The sequence below is a fragment of the Rhineura floridana genome, chromosome 5, assembly GCF_030035675.1.
Source record: "Rhineura floridana isolate rRhiFlo1 chromosome 5, rRhiFlo1.hap2, whole genome shotgun sequence".
Taxonomy (NCBI): domain Eukaryota; kingdom Metazoa; phylum Chordata; class Lepidosauria; order Squamata; family Rhineuridae; genus Rhineura; species Rhineura floridana.
This window is the reverse complement of record NC_084484.1, coordinates 63,617,122-63,635,546: the sequence shown is the minus strand read 5'-3', so window position 1 is coordinate 63,635,546 and position 18,425 is coordinate 63,617,122. Positions and strand designations below refer to the sequence as shown.

The window sequence follows — 18,425 nt, the reverse complement described above, 5'->3', positions numbered from 1 at the left end:
CCGTCCCAAACATCTGCTCCAATAGCCACTCAGGCACAAACATCTACCACAACTGGGCTGCTGCCGTCCCCTGATTTCCTCTCCCAACTTCAAGCCATGCTGGCATTTTTCACCCAAATGCAGTCACCACCACAAGTTCCTGCCATACCTCAACTCAACAGGGATCAACGTGCGTGTCATGAAGCTCATCCTTCCTGTTCACCAAATCCCTATGATGTAGCCAGAGGCAGATGCATTGACGAAGCTTCGTATGGGGAGGAGTCAACCTTCACTGACCACGTTGAGGGAGATGACTGGAGCGACTATTCAGATCATGAGGAGGATACATCGTATCGCTTGTTTAATGCCTCAGATTATCAGCCCCTGGCACGCAGGGTAGTTAATACCCTTGGTCTCCAGACTGCGCCTTCAATTTCTTCCACCCCAGCTATCAAAGGGGCCAAGGTCCTCAAATCCCCTGCACCTACTGAACACTACATTCCGGTGCCGGACCCAATTGCCAAATTGGCCTCTGAAGAATGGGCTCACCCATTCCAATCTCGCCGCTTCAAGAACGTGGCTGACAGGTTTTACGCCCTAGCTCCGGACTTTGCCACCAAGTTAGACGTCCCTGGCATAGATGAACCAATCGCTCGTCTCGTTTCACGTTCTCTTTTGCCCAGGGAAGGGGAATCCCAACTAAAGGACACTACTGAGCGACGAATGGACTTCGCCCTCCGAAAAAATCACGAGGCCACTGCCCTCTCCATGCGTGCCTCCGCTTCGGCCTCCATTTTCTCCAGAGCAGCTATGATGTGGCTGGATGATCTTCTAGAGGACACTAACCCAGATCCTGTCGCCCTCAGAAGGTCACTGATAAAGTTGCGTAAGACAGCAGCTTTTGTGGCCGATGCCACTCAATTGTGGGCACGAGCCATGACGGCTCAGATAGTCGCGCGACGGACCCTCTGGCTTCGCCACTGGCAGGCTGATTCAGCGGCCAGAATGAATCTGTCCAGGGCTCCTTACTCCGGATCTTTACTCTTCGGCGAGGAAGCTCTAAAGGCAGTGCTGGTTGATCCCAAAGACGCCCACAAACCGGTTCTGGCCACTGCCAAGAACATCGACCACAGGCCTTTCAGGCGATTTCCTTCCTTCCGTACTAACCAGCCCTTTCGAGGAACGCGGCCAGGAGGACGAGGCCGCGACTTCAGATCCTATGACCCCACTTCATTCAGGGGCTCCTGGAACCGGCGTTTCCAGGGCAGAGGTCAGTACCAAGGGCGCAGGGGCAACTCATCGTCCTCATATAGGGGAGGTCCTCGCCAACGCAAGCAGTATTAACACACTGCCCATAGGTGGCAGATTACTTCATTTTGGAGACCGTTGGCTGCGCCTCACTACGGTCTCCTGGATCAGGGAGCTTTTCAGTCATGGCTATGCCATAGAGTTTTGGGCAATCCCATCAGACAGATTCCATCCGTCCCCTTGCCCAAGGGCACCAACCAGGCACAGAATCATGCAGACAGCTATACAACACCTCTTGGACATAGCGGCAATAGAGCCAGTCCCCACAACTGAGAGGTCGGAAGGGGTGTACTCCCTCCTATTTGCTGTGCCAAAACGAGATTTATCATGGAGGGCGGTCTTGGACCTCAAGTTTGTCAACCATTTTGTAACATATCGCAGGTTCAAAATGGAATCACTCCATTCCATTTCGGAGAGTCTGCATGAAGGAGACTTCCTGGCTTCTATCGACCTTAAGGAAGCGTATCTCCATGTGCCCATTTGCATAGCCCACAGAAAGTTTCTTCGGTTTGGCTTTGGCCACCAGCACTTTCAATATAGAGCGATGCCATTCGGCCTCTCCTCTGCTCCAAGAGTGTTTACCAAAGTGCTACTCATCCTAGTGGCTTATCTCCGGACCCAAGGGGTTCATCTCTACCCATATCTGGATGATCTGCTAATACGAGCCAAGTCTGAGGAGCTGGCTCATCATCACTTAATGATCACCCTCAATGTTTTGCAGGCCTACGGCTGGCTTGTCAACTTCGACAAAAGCCATCTCCAACCAACACAACGCCTACTACATCTAGGGGCAATGTTGGACACCCGGCAGGCAATGATATTCTTGGCTCCAGATCGCATCACTGCCATCACAAGCATCGCAAGGTCCCTGATGCAACAAACATCCGCAGACGTCATGCTTCTCGCCAGAACGCTCGGAATGTTCATCTCTACAATCCACATTGTGCCATGGGCTCGAGCCCACAGTCGGCACCTTCAATGGACTCTGTTGCCCTTTCAAAAGGACATTGCCAGCTCCAACCATTGCAAAGTTCATTTGAGCCCCGCACTGCGTCTCTCCTTCCGCTGGTGGGCCAAGGTTCAACACCTCTCCAAGGGCACATCGTTCAGAGAACCCCGCAGAACCGTTGTAACCACGGATGCCAGCCTCATCGGTTGGGGAGCCCACTGCAACTCCCAGTACGTTCAAGGGGTTTGGTCCACCGCAGAGCAGACTCAAAGCATCAACTGGCTGGAGCTAAAGGCTGTCCACTTAGCTCTACGTCATTTTCAGTCTCTGTTCCCTTTGGACCATGTGATCATTCGAACAGACAACACGTGTGTAAAATCACATTTGAACAGACAGGGGGGCACCAGGTCTCGTCCTCTGCAGGACTTAGCCTCCCTCATCTTTGTCTGGGCAGAACAACATCTACAATCCCTGAAAGCAGAACATCTCAGAGGGATTTGGAATGTGACAGCAGACTGGCTCAGCAGACAACAGGTTTTTCCGGGAGAACGGAAACTTCATCCAGTCATTTTCCATCGTCTCCAGTGTCGGTTCGGCGTCCTCTCAGTCGACCTGTTTGCTTCTAGTCGCAATTGCCAGCTTCCCAGGTACTTTGCCCGATACCTGGACTCAACAGCGGAAGCAGTGGATGCTCTGACGACACCGTGGCCAGACGGTCTCTTTTACGCCTTTCCTCCCATACCATTGTTAGCCAAAACCTTGAGGAAGGCGCGAACCGAGAGGGCACAGCTGGTTCTGATAGCACCATTTTGGCCACGCCGACCGTGGTTCTCAGATCTTCTGGCAATGTCAGTGATGGATCCTTGGACAATTCCAGTCAGGCCAGACCTTCTATCCCAGGGTCCAGTATGGCACCAGGACCCTACTTTGCTCAATATAACAGCGTGGCGTTTGAACGGGGACATTTGAGGTCAGCTGGACTGTCTGACGCTGTGATTGATATTATTTTGGCCTCGAGAAGACCATCTACCACTCGTATTTATCAACACACCTGGGTGGCTTTCTCCAAGTGGTGCTAGTCCCACCACCACGATCCATCTCAGGCCACTATGCATCAGGTGCTGCAATATCTCCATAGCGGCTTTATGATGGGACTTCGACCCAACACTCTACGTCGACATGCGTCTACTCTGTCGTCCATCCTCTCAGTGTCCTCTCCTGGAGTTCATATTTCCTCACATCCGTTCATCTAATGTTTTTTGAGGGGAGTCGCCCTACGTTCTCCGGCTGTTGCCCATCGGTTTCCCTCATGGAGTTTGCCAAAAGTTCTGCAGGCTTTGCAACGTCCTCCATTTGAACCCATCAGGACTGTGCCTCTACGTATACTGTCCTTCAAGGTCTTGTTCCTGATCGCAGTCACGTCTGCCAGACGCGTTCCGGAGTTTGGCGCATTGTCTTCTGCTCGACACCTCTGCGTCTTCCATAAGGACTCTGTTGTGCTGAAGACTGATCCTTCCGTCCCAAGGTCGATTCAGCTTTTCATTGCAACCAGGCCATTGTTTTGCCTTCTTTTTGTCCGAATCCTACCCATCCTCTCGAGAAGGCTTGGCATTCGTTAGATGTCCGGAGGGCTCTCAAGACCTACCTGTCTAGGACCCAAGAGATTCGACGAACGGAGTCTCTATTTGTATGCTTTCATCCAAGGTCTATGGGGCATAAAGTATCCAATCCTACCTTACCGTTTGTTAAGGGTATGTATTACTTTAGCATATGAATCTCTGAAGCTGTCAGTTTCAGCTAGTATAACGGCTCATTCTACCAGGTCAGCTGCCACTTCGGCTGCTTTTGCCTCTAATGCTCCTGTTGCCGATATTTGTAGGGCTGCAGTCTGGTCTACCCCTCACTCGTTTATAAGGCATTATAAAATTGATTGTTATGCCTCTGCTGATGCATCTTTTGGCAGACGAGTGTTGCAACAGGTTCTTAATGAGGATTAACACGTGGGTGGTCCCTCCCTGTATGGGCTGCTTTGGTACATCCCGCAGTGATGGCCCACCTCCTATGGAAAATGTACCATTGGTCTCACCTGAAAGGTGATTTTCATAGGAGTGGGCCATCACGACCCTCCCAGTTGGAGGATGACTAGATATTTCTAATGGGTTACATATTATTGTTACGCTATTATATTTAAATGTAAGAGTGAAGTCAAGATTTTTAGTTCTGTTATATTGTTATGTTAGAGTCATGTTATTGTGCATGCGACTGTTGTGTTATTTTCCTGGCGGGTCTGTTGGCCTTGTTCTTGGATTTTTAGATATGTCTTTTTAGACTCGCTACGAATGAACTGGAGAGTGGGAGGGGCCTGACGCCCCTAGTCTTGACTTCAAAAACATTCTTGCCTTCGCACGATAGGTGGAACTATTACCCGCAGTGATGGCCCACTCCTATGAAAATCACCTTTCAGGTGAGACCAATGGTACATTTTACAGCATCAGGCTTTTTACTGACATTTATCCCTTGCATGACTCATGATGGCTAGGATGCAATGGCACAGACAAAAGACTAATCATGTAAACAAGAATGAAATTCATTTAAGTAGGATCTTACCAGTTCTGGGCACATGTTGGGTTATAATCAGCATGTCTTCTAATGATAAGGTTGCAAATTGTACATTCATAAAATATATTAGAACTGGTAGATGGTTAACAGTAAAAAGAATTAAGTTGTTGTGACCCTTTCTCCTCTGGTTTAAGTACCAAATATGATCTGTGGTCTGAATTATTACTCTCTTGATTGTTGTTACTGGTAACTATTGGACAGGTTGAAGTTTTGTTTGAAGTGTTTTTCCCTTGTGAGAATTTTGGATTTATCACCCTGTGGCTTAGCCTCGTCTTCTGAAGTTGCACAGATATTTTTTAAAAGTGGCTACAGCAGTTGTGTTGTGAAGACTCCTATATCTTTCTGGTTTCAAACGGCTCCTGCTGGGAGGAAGGGTGGGATATAAATTAAATAATAAATAAATAAATATATGTATAAATAAATAAATATAAAATAAAACAGCTTGATATCTGGATAGTCTTTTTTGGGTATTCATATACTTCGTTTAGAATAAGGAACAATATTGAGGAAAAATTAGTATAACTGTATTCTGCTTACAGAACAGGGCTTTCCTTCCCCATCCTCTGTGCTGTGGCTCCCATTGCCCACCCCAGAAAGAAACCCTGATCTTGAGACTCAGGGAATTATCAGGAATAGTATGAGAAATAGTATGGTGGGCTACTAGTAGAGGGGGAAATTGTGTGCAATACCCGCTTCTACACACAATTGAAAGTGGTTTTCTATCCATTCAAAGTAAGTCTAGATAATGCGTCTGCCAACAGTGGTCAGTGCTTTGATACTTTGGGACATTTGTGGCAAACTGTATACTGAACATACAGTGTGGCCCACCTCTACTATCTCTGTGCATCTGTTGTGATATGTGGATATTGTAAGATATTAACTGTAGGATCATTCTCAAAACTGAATAATGAAGATCATGCATGTTCAAATGTGTTCACTATGTAAACATTTTATCAAACATATGATAGTAGAACTTTATTACCAAGCATTTGTATACAACTTACCATGTGCATTAAAAAGAAGTCTTAGACTTGGTACAAGTTAAAGTGTAGAGGACATTTCTAAGAACAAATCCTTCAATTTGTTAGGTACTGGTATATTTACAACAAAATGTTTTTTAAGATGCTTCTAATGTCAAAGCTATTGGGGTTTAATCTAGTTGTGCCCTTCTGCTCGTGAACGGGTTTTTGATTCAGCAGGACTTCTTCTAGTGGAAGGGGAAGAGGATTTTTGCCGATTCTCCCAGCTACTCCTGAAAATCAGCTCTAGAGGTTGAGGGGGTGCCCTCTCAACTAGCATGGAAAGTAGTGTGGTGGCTACATGCATAAGTGAAAATCGCCTCCCCTTTCCATTAGTAGTAGTAGCCGCTGAATTGAAAGCCATTACATAAGCAGAAGGGAACTATTGGATCAGTCTTTTCTGTTCTTGCCTTTTGAAAGCAATTTTGTTTTTTCAGTACAAATTGATTTTTGTCTGCTTAAACTATCCTGTACTGTTCTTAGGATGGAATCCATAACGAAGATGGAATCTGATTTTAAAAATTGCCACATGTTCCTTGTGACAGTATTGAACAAAGCAGTCTGTAGAGGCTCTTTCCCACACTGTAAGTATTTAGAAAAGAAAGCTCAGATTAGATTTAGATACTGTTACGTATTTATTGCAAAGTATGTTGTACTGCTTTCTTAGTGCTTTCAATTATTTCCAAAATAATTTTTAAGCATCATACTATTTACCAGCAGATAATTGTCCTGTATAGGAGGATGTTTTGGTGTGTATTAATGAGGATTCTTTAGAATGATGTGCAAGTCTCACTCATATGATTGTCCAACACGTGGCTTTGCTCCTTTTTTTGAACAGTGACAAAGAAAAATGTCAAACATTAAAATATTTCATTCTGTTTTGTTTCACAGTGGAATCTTTAGCCTTGTCTCTTATGGCTGGAATGGAACAAAATTAGAAAAAACAGATTTGATAAAACACTCAAGTACCTGCAACATCTGTCCAGCACTGTAATCATTCAATGCTGATTGCTTACATGAAGTATATTTTGAACTAGGTGGCAGAGTTTTCCTTCTGAATGATCACAGAATTTCAGTCTTAATTTTGGGATTGTACATATTTGTGCTTGAAAGAGTAACAAAAAAAACACCTGTAAATAAAGCATTTAATGCAATTATATACTGTTTCTTTTATACATCATTAAATATTCAATCTGATCAGGTCATGCCTTTGTTTTCCTCTGTGAGGAATAGTTAGTAAAATGCATACTGTAAAGCAGTATTAAAGGATTTCTGTGAACTTTGCTCCTGTGTATAGCTTTCAGACTATCCCTGAATGCAGTTACAGAAATAACTGCAGATGTAGTGGCTATGACAAGTGGTTCAATTTTATTGAATTGTATTTTCCATGGAAATGAATAGGTACAGGCATAGGTAAATGACCTTTTCATCATTAACTTATTGCCCATCATAATATTCTAACATTTGTTTGGCATTCCTAACAGCTTCAAAATGTTCATTTCTAACTTGTAATCTTAATGCTATCAACATTACTGGTGTAATGGGATGGACTATTTGCATTATTAGCTTACATAAAGTGTAAGATTAAAACTTCCTTCTCTATACTGCTAATGTATTTCTAGTGTAATTGCCTTTTATGAAACCTGATACCAACTTATTTGATTCTGGAAGGAACTGCGTGGGAAGGCCATGCCCCATGGCAATCGTTTTGTGACTGGTACCCACAGCACTTTCTCAAAATTCAAAATGTGCCACTGATCCAAAAAGGCTGGTAATCCCAGATATACATTTAATCTGGTTTTTAAATAAGATTTCAAAATCATAAAAATGTAGTAGATATAGAACTATCTCAGTAAACAGCCAAATCAGCATAATGAACAGAGCAAGGATGGGCATCATAAAAAATTAGAGGCTGCCTCAGAAAAAAAGAGTCTTCACATGTCATTAGAAATGCAGCTAAACCTGCTTCAGTTAGTGTGCCTGTGTCAGAGCCCTGCTCTTTCCAGAGTCCATTGTAGCCCCATAGAAGATTAGGAGTAGGATGTCTTCAGAAGATTGTAACTGGTTTGTCTGTCTCAGGAGGTCCTTTTAGGGGTTTGATAGTCAAAGCCTTGAACTGGGCCTTGAAGGAAATTAGTCTGTGAATTCTGCTCTAGAATAGGTAAAATAGGAGAATCGGTCTCTACCTCTCAAGAAGCATGCTGTTGATTTCTACACTAGCTGAGACTTCTCAACCTTTTTTAAAAAGTAGACTTCCACAGATCGTGTTGCATTAGTCCAATCTGGAAAACCCCAGAACAGGAATGACTGACCAGATCTCTTCTAACAGTCTATAGACGATGTTTCACACATTTTAGTCATGTAAGTACCTGAGCTTTCTTAAAGATTCTCATCTTTTGCAAAGAAGAAAATTATATAGACCAGTGCTAACAATATGGCCTCCTTTATTTATTTATTATTAGATTTATATCCTGACCTTCCTTAGAAAAAAATGATTGTACAACTTTTAATTCTCATGATATAAAATCATGTGACTAGCATTTAAAAAAAAATCCCTCTCAGTGGGATACATTTGGTAATGCTGTACGGTAGCTTGTTGAGATGATTATTGAAAAGAGCTTTCCACTTCAGAACTTGCAGATGAAGCCCAATCTGCCCCACGAAAGGGTTTGGATGTGATGAAGGTGTCCCTCTGCTTGCCAAAAGTGGATTGGCTGAGCTGCTACCAGCAGTATCCAGTAGAGAGTATTAAAAAAAAACTGTTTCTGGGGTAGGAAACAGACAGCTGGGCAGGCAAAGGACTTTCTGGACTGTAAGCCAGTCCCACTTCTGCCAATAGGTCCCATGTGGTCCTCTCTGCTGTACCAGCCTAAAGCAAAAAAATGGGACAAAACCACCAGCAGCACCTGCCCTGGCTGCTGTGAGTATCGGGACTTTGGATGCAACAGTGACTCTACTGCTCAGTTCAGCTCTGCCACTCCCAGATGCTCCCTTAGAATATAAATTAAGAGTTCCTTTATTTATTATTAATTTTCTATTCCACCCTTCCTCGCAGGAGTCCAGGGTGGCAAAAAGAAGACAAAACAAAAAGCATCTTAAAAAAATCTGTAAAATAAAACATCTTTAAAAATCATTTTTTTAAAAAAATCTTAAAAAGTAATTCCAACACAGATGCAGACTTGGAATAAGGTCTATACTTGAAAGGCTTGTTGAAAGAGGAAGGTCTTCAACAGGTACCATAACAAGGATGGCACCTGTCTAATATTTAAGGGGAAGGAATTCCAAAGTGTTGGTGCTACTGTACTGAAGATCCACTTCCGATGTTGTGTGGAACGGACTCATAAGATGGCCTTCACCTGCACTTCATAGTGATCAACTGGATATATAAGAGGGAAACGATCTTTCAGGTATCCTGGTCCCAAGCTGTATAGGGCTTTGTACACCAAAAACAGCACCTTGGACTTGGCTGGCAGCTAATGGGCAGCCAGTGCAATTATTTCAGCAGCATTTGATACATTGCATATATTGGTTCTAAATTTTGTAGTATTATAAAAGGTGGGATATAAATGAATAAAACTAGTGGAGATTATTCTTTACAAAAATACATGCTTAGTTTTTCCTCGTGTATTATTTCATTATTTCTTAGAGCAGGGGCTCCTAAACTGTGGTCCATGGACTTTATTCATGTGGTCCAGACTGCCTTTAAAAATACGTGTTGAAAAACACATAGCATCTAGGAGAGTACAGTACAATTGCTACACCAGGCAAAAAATCATTTAGTGGTCCGCTAAGACCTTCAGCAATTTTCAAGCGATCCGTGGAGGAAAAGTTTGGGAACCACTGGCTTAGACCTAATGTACAGGCATCTAGACGGAAGAATTATAACATTAGGAATCATTCTGAGATTGCCTCCCCCTTTGTTGGAGGGAGATTTAAAAAGGGTATGCAATAAAATACTGAAAGCTTCTGTGTTTCCAGTTAAAGCAGGCTTCTGTTCTCAGTACAGCCAAATTAGTAACGTGCAACAGTTCTGTGTTCAGAGCGTAAATGTTCCGCGAGATGAGTAATTAACGCAGGACCTGCTGTCAGCTCCCTCTCCCTGCAAATCGGACCACTTGACGGCTGTGTAAAGATGGGAGGAGAATCGCTTGGTCCGGAAGGAGGAGCCGGAGGCTGCTTGGGAGGCAGACAGGGTGGCTGCTCTTGAAAGGAATGGATAAGGGTTTGGGACGGGACGGGGGAGGAGCTGGAGGAAGGGTGTTTCCTGGCACGGTTTCCTTGTTTGAGTGACTCAGACAGGAAACTCCCAGCTTCGTGCGGCCCTGGAAAAGAAAGCAGCCCGAGCGAGAACACCCCCGCCGAGGCAGCACCACCCTCTTGCTGTGGCACCGGGGGCGGGAGGGAGCGGAGCCGCAGGGAGCTGAGTGCCGGGGGCTGGCTGCACGAGTGGGTGGCTGGAAGGGGACGCAAACCGTGGGCCTTCTCGCTTCGAGGCTGGGTGAGAGAAACTTTCCCTTGTGTGTGCCTCTCCTGTCTCTTATCCGCCCTCAGTGGAAACTCTACTCTCTTCTAAGCTGCTGCTGTTTTCCTCTCTGCAACAATGCCGGGTGCGGGGGAGAGAGGAGAGCTTCATGCAGGAGTTGTTGTTGTTTTTAAAAAAAGACCTAAACCTTCTTTCCTCCCCTATATGGCCTAAAGCAGAAGGGCGGACGTAGTTGCTGCCTATGGATTTTGGGCGGGCCTCGCTTAAATCCAAACTTCCTTGAAGTTGACTTTCTATAAACATCTAGTTTTGTTCACGCGCCTTGCCTCATTTGGAGAAAGTTCGAGGGCTGGATGTAAGGGTGAAGCACGGGGGTCAAGGCTCGGTTCACTTGTGGGCTTTTGGGGAGGCCGTCGTTTTAATCTCAGTGGGATTGTTAATGACTGACTTGACAGGATTGGTGGGGGAGATGGCAATATGATTTGTAAAAGCGCTTCCGCACACCCCCGTTTCCATAGCTCTTTTTAATACGAGTAGAACCTCTTTATGATGTTCAAACTGTACTGAGGTTGCCAAAAATTCAAAGCAATTAAGGCAGTATGTTTGGCCTCCGCAACCTGACATAAAATAATAATTCATTCTTAATTCTGTATTTATTGTGGAGTAGTCTGTGCCCCACATGTTGTGCCCAGAAGGCCACATTTTCTTTCTTAATTTGGAAGAAATGCCATATTTTGATTCCCCAGCGAAGGCTTGTGAATAAGCCCAAAGTAGTTGCTAGTCTACCCACTCACATATCTTTTGTTAGTCATTTGTGGAACTTTGGTAGCCTAAGAGAAAGAGCCACCTTCTTCTTTGAGAATATCCACCGAAAGGGGTAGGAGGAATCTGAACCTATTATAACATGTGTTAATAATGTTAAGGGGGAACTAAATTGCAAGAGACTTAGATACATGCTAATATGTACCCATTGAAAGGGTGGGAAAGTTTATCTTTGGTACCACTCTTTAGCCAGTAGAAAAGTTTAACTTTGGTACCACTCTTTAGCCAGTGTGAAAGGGAGTGCAGGAAAGTTGATCCAGTGCAGAACTAGTTTGAAGTCAGTGGGATTTGTTTCTGAATAAACATGCATAGGATTGCAGCTTAAGTCATTAAATAGCAACTAATCATTAAAAATCAATGAATTAGTTTTAGAGTGGCCTGGCCTGGGCAAAGACCCTGGGCTTGTTTAGAAACATGTGCCTTTCTTCTATAGCTGTTAAGAATTGTTTCAGCAGTTGACAGTTTCTTCCAATAAAGTGTGGCGTTTAGATGTTACAAAATGCATTTTTCATTGAGAGACACACATTTCACTACTTAATATAAAACTTGAGTTTGCCAAATGAAATCTGACAGTGGCAATATTTGAATTTTAAGCTGATTTATGTTGCCTGAACTCTAGGAATAAATTAAAACACTCAGGAGTAACTAGATTATGAACAGGCTTCAGCTCACTGGTTGGGTTTTAGGGTAGTGAGCATAATTCACATTAGTGTTGTTATGGCCACAGCATTAAGTTAAATGTTTTGAAATGTCTATTAGCTATGTTTAGGGCTGTTCATAATTGTTACCCGTTCAAGTATTTCTTTACATTTATGGTACTATGGCCATTTAGGAATAGAAATCAAGGAAGTGTGAAGCTGAGACATAATTTTTAACTTCAGTGTACAAACTATTTAAGCACTTATACACAAACTTCATCTTAAATCTGACCTGCTAATGTTTCACTATTTTAAGTAATCAGTTTGGATGCTGGTGCACTTTCTTGCTTTTAAATGTTGACAGTTCCACATTCTAGGAAGTTTCTACTGTGGAAGAGAGGATGCTAGATTAGATAGGCCTTCAGTCTGATCCAGTAGAGCTGCTGTTATGATGTGAGGAATCTTTTTGATTTATTCATGAAGTTCACTGTTGTATGGCAAGGAATGCTCAAGAGAACATCGAAGAAGTGAACATACTATGTAGCCCAGAGTTTTTGCAGTTGAATGCTGAGAATGCAGTTGGTCATTAAAAGTGCTGCAGAAAACCTGCCACTGGGAGACAAGGGTTGAACCTGAGCTTAGCCCCACCTGGCTTGAGAAGGACATGGTTGTAAAGGGAGTTCAGGTGGATTTGGCATGTCCTAGTTTTGCATCTCCCAAGCTGACCCAATGTGTAGCCATCATTGTGTGTGAGCAGAAGCTTCCTGGTAGTAACCACTAGGAATACCTTCTGCTTTTCTGCTATTTGTACTTAACATAAAGGGTGCTGTGAAGCGGTCATGCTATGAGAATAGGGTTATCAATGGCTACTAGCCACAATGCCCATGTTGTACTTCCACTGTCAGAAAATACCACGTTTTGGGAATCGCAGTGATGGAGGGCTTTGTTGCACTGAGGTCCTGCTTGCAGGCTTTGCATAGACATTTAGTTGACCACTGTAAAAAGAGAATGCTGGACTTAATGGGCCTTTGGGCTCATCCAGCTGGGCTTTTCTTATGTTCTTGATATCTAGTTCTCAGTGGAGTCATAAACTTATGTCTTGACAGTACAACTTCAGACTGCAACTGGGAGTTCATATAATAGATAGCTTTCATTCATGTTAGTCTCTACCTGCCCTCTCATGGTGTGCAGTCTAAGCAAACTATGGCTATCCCAGCAGGAGGACATAGAGAGTTCATACAGATGCCAGGCTATTTAGCTTTTATTTAGCTATTAGAAGTTAAACAGTGTGATAGATTGTGTATGGAAGGCAGTAGGAAGCAGGCACAGACGTGTGTGTCAATAAATATGTAGTGAATGTGGTGCAGGTTACTTTCACTCTAAACTAATATAGAAACAAGAAGTTTTGGGGTGTAGGTTTAGCCACTGTGTGTGTGCATGCGCACTGTATGCTGTTGAATTACTCAGGTGGTTATGTGGCTTTTCCACCACAACTGTGTTCAGATTAGGGGTAGCCAATGTGGTGTCCTCCAGATGTAACCAGACTACAACTCCCATCAACCCCAGCCAGCATGGCCAATGGTAAGAGATTATGGAAGTTGTATTCCAACAACAGTTGGACGGTGCTACATTGGCAACCCCTGGTTCAGATAGGGAAACTCTTCATCAGGAAGGAGCAGGGGGAATATTTCAAGCTGTTTTTGCATTGTACACTGTAGTTCTCACTGTCCTTGGTTTTTTTCTCCTCCACTCAGATTTTGTTTCCAACCATCCATAGGCTTACTATTAATTTAATTTATTACCCAACCTTCACCCTGAGATCCCAGCATGGGTTACAACAACTTAAAATGCACCCTTAAAAACAATTTTAAGCAATTTACAATCACAAAAATAGGGTGGGTCCTAAAAATATACATCTTGCATTTCAAAGCCTAGGGTAAAGAAGTGTCTTCAACATTTGCTGAAAACTATGTAGTGAAGTTGCCAGATGCACCTCTGTAGGGAAGGAATTCCACAATGAAGGGGCTGCTGCAGAGAATGCCCTCTCCTGTGCCAACCCCCCCCCAGATCTTCTCTTGGGTGGCGGAACTACCAAGAGGACCCCCCTGCTGACCTTAACACCCAAGACAGTCTGTAGAGAAGGAAGCAGTCTTTCAGATATTTGCAGCCTAAGTCGTTTAGGGCTTTAAGCACTAATGTGAACACCTTGAATTGGGCCCAGAAACTAACTGGCAAAGAATGCGCTGTTTTAAAACACCTGTTATTTATTTATTTATTTATTTATTTTATTTATTTATATACCGCCCTAAGCCCAAGGGCTCTCTAGATGAGATTTAAATGGAACCCCAGTCAGTAATCTGGCCTCTTTATTCTGAACAATTGAAATCTGAGTCATCTTCAAGGGCAGCTCAGTGTAGAGCAAATTGTGATAATCCAACATGGAAGCTACCAGAGCATGGAGTACAGTGGCCAGGTCATTTCTGTCCAAAAGGGGCTGTGGCTAGCAAACAAGCCATAGCTGGAAAAAGGCACTCCTAGCCACCAAGACCACCTCAGCCGCCACTGACAATGTTGAATCTAGGAGCACCTTCTGCCTGTTCTTTCTGGTACATAACGTTCACTGCCTTTGTCTGTAGATCAGAATTTTCTGTGCAGAAGTTAAAGAGAGGAAGTTGTAAATGTGGCCTTTAATGTAGCTATTTTTGTGTTTCTGTTTTAAGTTGCTTATCAAACTTGCATGAGAAAAATGATTCCACGTCCAAAGATGTGCTAGTTATGTGCACAGTTTAGCCAGGTGTGAATATATTTTGTACAAGATACTGTGTGCGGAACTGCATGAGCAGTATTCAGAGTTGGAAGGGACTTCATAGTCTAGCCCCCTGATGGTGTGGGAGATTTTCTGTTGACCACTGCCTTTCTCATCTCTTGATATATATTGGAGCTTTTCTTTTTTGTGGAGAAGTTACTGTGTTGTTGGGTACATGTTTTCATTATGAGGATGAGGGATATCTTGAAAATTTTACAGTTTTTGAAAATGGTGCTGCCAGAAGAAAGCTTAAAATGTTTGTTAGTGTTATAGCAAATTACAGCATTCTTCTGAGATGCCTTTTTATTTATTTAAAACATTTAGACCGTTTCTTTTCCATCTAGACCTTCAGTTTTCCAAGACCTTCAGATTTGCTTACAGCAATAAAAACTATAAAACAATTTATAATAGACTTAAAACAACACAGCCAAAAGGCAGCAATAACAAACATCAGTAGCAAATACAATTATTAAAATCGAGCTACCATTTAATCAGACTAATTTAACCAGAATAATCAGGTTTTCTCTGCCCATTGGAAGGTGAGCAATGATGGAGCAGGTGGCCGTCCCTAAGGGAGAACATTTTGCAGTCTTACATTTTAACTATTTGCTGCCCTGTGCTTCTTCTAGGAGGAAGGGTGGGGTATAAATTTTAAAAATAAACCATTTGTCAATTATATTTGCTGGTGTGTAGACTGCTCTGTCTCTCCCTTCTGCAGCTCATTGTGTTTCTATGCTAAGTGTGGAAATCTGAATAAGCTAAAAATATTATTGAATAGGCCTGCAATGTAAACAAGGCCTAAGCTATGTGACAATTTGTTGATTTCTTCTTCTTCTTTTAATGGCAGTAGTTCTGCTGATGAGCTCTTTTTCTCTTGTTTCTCTATCAGTCAGATACTGATTTTTCTTGCTTAAGAATTAAAATAAGGAAGTGCAAGACATATGCAAATTTCTTAAAGAGCAACTACAAAAGGTTTGTTCCTTTTTTCACATGTCAGCCAGAACCAAAGGGAAAATCCATAGTGATCTAATAGTATAAGACATGTCTCTGGTTGTGTCTGAATGAGACATGCAACAAGAGATTTGACTTTTAAGATCAGTTGATAAGCCAATTAAGGCTGCAGTCCTAACCCCAATTACTGGAGTAAGCCAATTGAGTTTGATAGGGCTTTGTTTTAAATATATATGGTTAGGATTGAGGTGTAAATGACTGTGAATTTAAGCAGATTTGGTCTCATTGGAAGTCAACTATAGCACAATATTTCAGAGCTTTGCTTCAGATATTACATTACCATGTATCTTGGATCATTCCATTCTTTTCTTCAAAAAGAAAGCAGGAGTCAAGCTGGTCACTGAACTTCAAGCAGAGAACTGTGTTGGAAGCACACATACCAAGTGTTAGTTGGTGATATTTCAATCTTTGAAGGTGGTATCACAATTAGGTTGGTTTTAATTGTTTTTAATGCCAGATTTTAAAATTGTTTTAACCTGCCCAAGGATAATAAATGCTGCTGCTGCTGGATAATAAATGCTGCTGCTGCTGGATAATAAATGCTGCTGCTGCTCAATGGAATGCTGAATATTCATTTCCATTCATTTGTATCCTGCCTTTTTCCAGAAAATGGGGCTGAAGGTGACTTAAAAAATTAAAACAAATATAGATAAAAATGTAGATACAAACATACAAAAAGTTGTTTTTAAAATGTAATTAAACTATCTACTGTATAGAATTAAAACCAGTTAAAATGTATCCATTAAAAGCATATGCACATGATTTTTATTCTGGTGGAATCTTCAAAGCAGTTTTTGCATTCCAACATGTTTTGTTTATTCATCCCCTTTTAAAATAGGGGCAGGGATGTCAAGGAGAATTGTGTCCTAATCATGTTGGAAAAATTTAATGCTGATATCTCAGCATTCTGCTGAAATATGTTACAAACAAACTTACAAAAGTGGCTTGGTGAGTTAAAAAATCCTCCTGTCTGATTAAAATTGCATTTGTTCTTGATGGCTAGTATGGAAACAGGCAGGGTATTGGATTATGCTGTTTGTTAATCATCTTTATTTATTTATTAAAAGGGCAGTAAACAAAAACACTAACAAAACTCCAAAACAACATAAAAACAGACTTGAAAACATATAAAACATCTTTAAAAACACATTAAAACAAAACATTGTTTAAAAATCTTTAAAATAAAACATCTTTAAAAAATCTTTAAAACATCTTTTTAAAAATCTTTAAAACATCTTTTTAAACATCTTTTTTAAAACAAATCTTTAAAAACATCTTAAAAAGTAATTCCAACACAGACTGGGATAAGGTCTCTACTTAAAAGGCTTGTTGAAAGAAGAAGGTCTTCAGTACGTGCTGGAAAGATAACAGAGATGGCACCTGTCTAATATTTAAGGGAGGGAATTCCAAAGAATAGGTGCCACTACACTAAAGGTCCACTATCTATGTTGTGTGGAATGGACCTCCAGATAAGATGGTATCTGCAGGAGGCCCTCACCTGCAGAGTGTAATGATCAACTGGGTATATAAGGGGTAAGACAATATGGTTTTGTACACCAAAACTAGAACCTTGAACTTAGCCCAGTAGCTAATGGGCAGCCAGTGCAATTCTTTCCACAGCGGGGTGACATGCTGGTGATACCCTGCCCCAGTGAGCAGTCGTGCCCCTGCGTTTTGCACCAGCTGCAGCTGTAGCCCACATCTTGTCAATGAAACAACACCAATAACTGCTATTGTCTGAATTTGTATCAGGAGTTCAACTTAATGATAATTACCAGGTGCTATTTTTGTCTGAGTGAATTATTCCTTGTTTTTCTTTGAGTATGTAGGCACAAGTACTGGCAAACCATATGAAAGTGAATCACTATTTTTGTTTGTAGGCTGGCAGTAACAGGGTCAGCTGAATTTAGCCCTACTTAGGGACAGAGCTGAAGAGTTCTGTCAAGGTATATTAGCATGCTCTTAAAGGAGGTGATGAAAGGATGCTGTAGAGGTTATAGAAAACAAGAAATTATGTTGCTAGCAGGTAAGAAGCTGTGATGTGGGAATTGCACAGGGTTTTAAGCTGAGTCAGGACTTGTCAGTATTTAGCCTGAGAATCTCTCTTGCAGTTCCAGGACTCAGCTGTGAAATAGGGATTCTGTAGTAGTGGATTTCCTGCATCAGAAGGAGGTTGGATTAGATGACCTTTGAGCTTCCAATCAACTCTATGGGTTGTATTCAACTAACTTTTACTCAGAGTAGCTATTGAAATTAATGGCCATGACTAATTCACATCTATCAGTTTTGGTGGGTCTACTCTGAGGAAACGTTAGTCGAGTACAACTCTATGATTGCTAGCCATCCTTGAATTCTATGACTAACAATAAATGGCACCATTCAGTAACTACAGCAGATTCCATTACATCAGGGTTTCCAGGTCAAGGGCTATGGTTTGAAAGCAGATTTTAGCTCCAAGAAATTAGCTACTCGGCTGTGGTGGCTCTTTCAACTGGCCAATGGTAGGGAACTCTTTTCAGCCAAAAGGCTGCATTCCCCTAATGATAACCTTCTGGGGGCCACATTCCAGTGGTGGACAGGGCCAGAGGGAAAACTGGATTTGTTATTCACACACAAACACCTCTCTATCCCCCATCTCTAAGCAAGCAAGAGGCATTATCACAGTCCGCTTAGATATAGCACTCCTGAAGGGTGTGGAGCAAGGTTAGAAGGGTGCAGCCTGGGGAGACTCCCAGTGGCCAGGCAGAGGGGCCTGGAGGGCCACATTCAGTCCCTGGTCCTGAGGTTTCCC

The 18,425-nt window shown here is 42.5% G+C and overlaps 2 protein-coding genes across 4 annotated transcripts in view; both read left to right on the top strand.

Annotated features, from left to right (window-relative positions):
• The window catches only part of TUBGCP5 (tubulin gamma complex component 5), a 42,013-nt gene extending 34,982 nt beyond the window's left edge, over positions 1–7,031 (top strand). For both annotated transcript variants that reach the window (XM_061626971.1, XM_061626972.1), the window contains 2 exons: positions 6,358–6,458; positions 6,766–7,031. In XM_061626971.1, the coding sequence (XP_061482955.1) occupies positions 6,358–6,458; positions 6,766–6,812 (148 nt within the window). In that variant the 3' untranslated portion in view covers positions 6,813–7,031. The remainder of the gene's footprint in view (positions 1–6,357; positions 6,459–6,765) is intronic.
• Positions 7,032–10,108: 3,077 nt separating this feature from the next.
• The window catches only part of CYFIP1 (cytoplasmic FMR1 interacting protein 1), a 94,415-nt gene continuing 86,098 nt past the window's right edge, over positions 10,109–18,425 (top strand). The window contains exon 1 of one of the 2 annotated variants that reach the window (XM_061626964.1): positions 10,109–10,372. The gene's annotated coding sequence lies outside the window, so the exon portion shown is untranslated. The remainder of the gene's footprint in view (positions 10,373–18,425) is intronic. The other variant, XM_061626963.1, reaches the window with a different exon arrangement.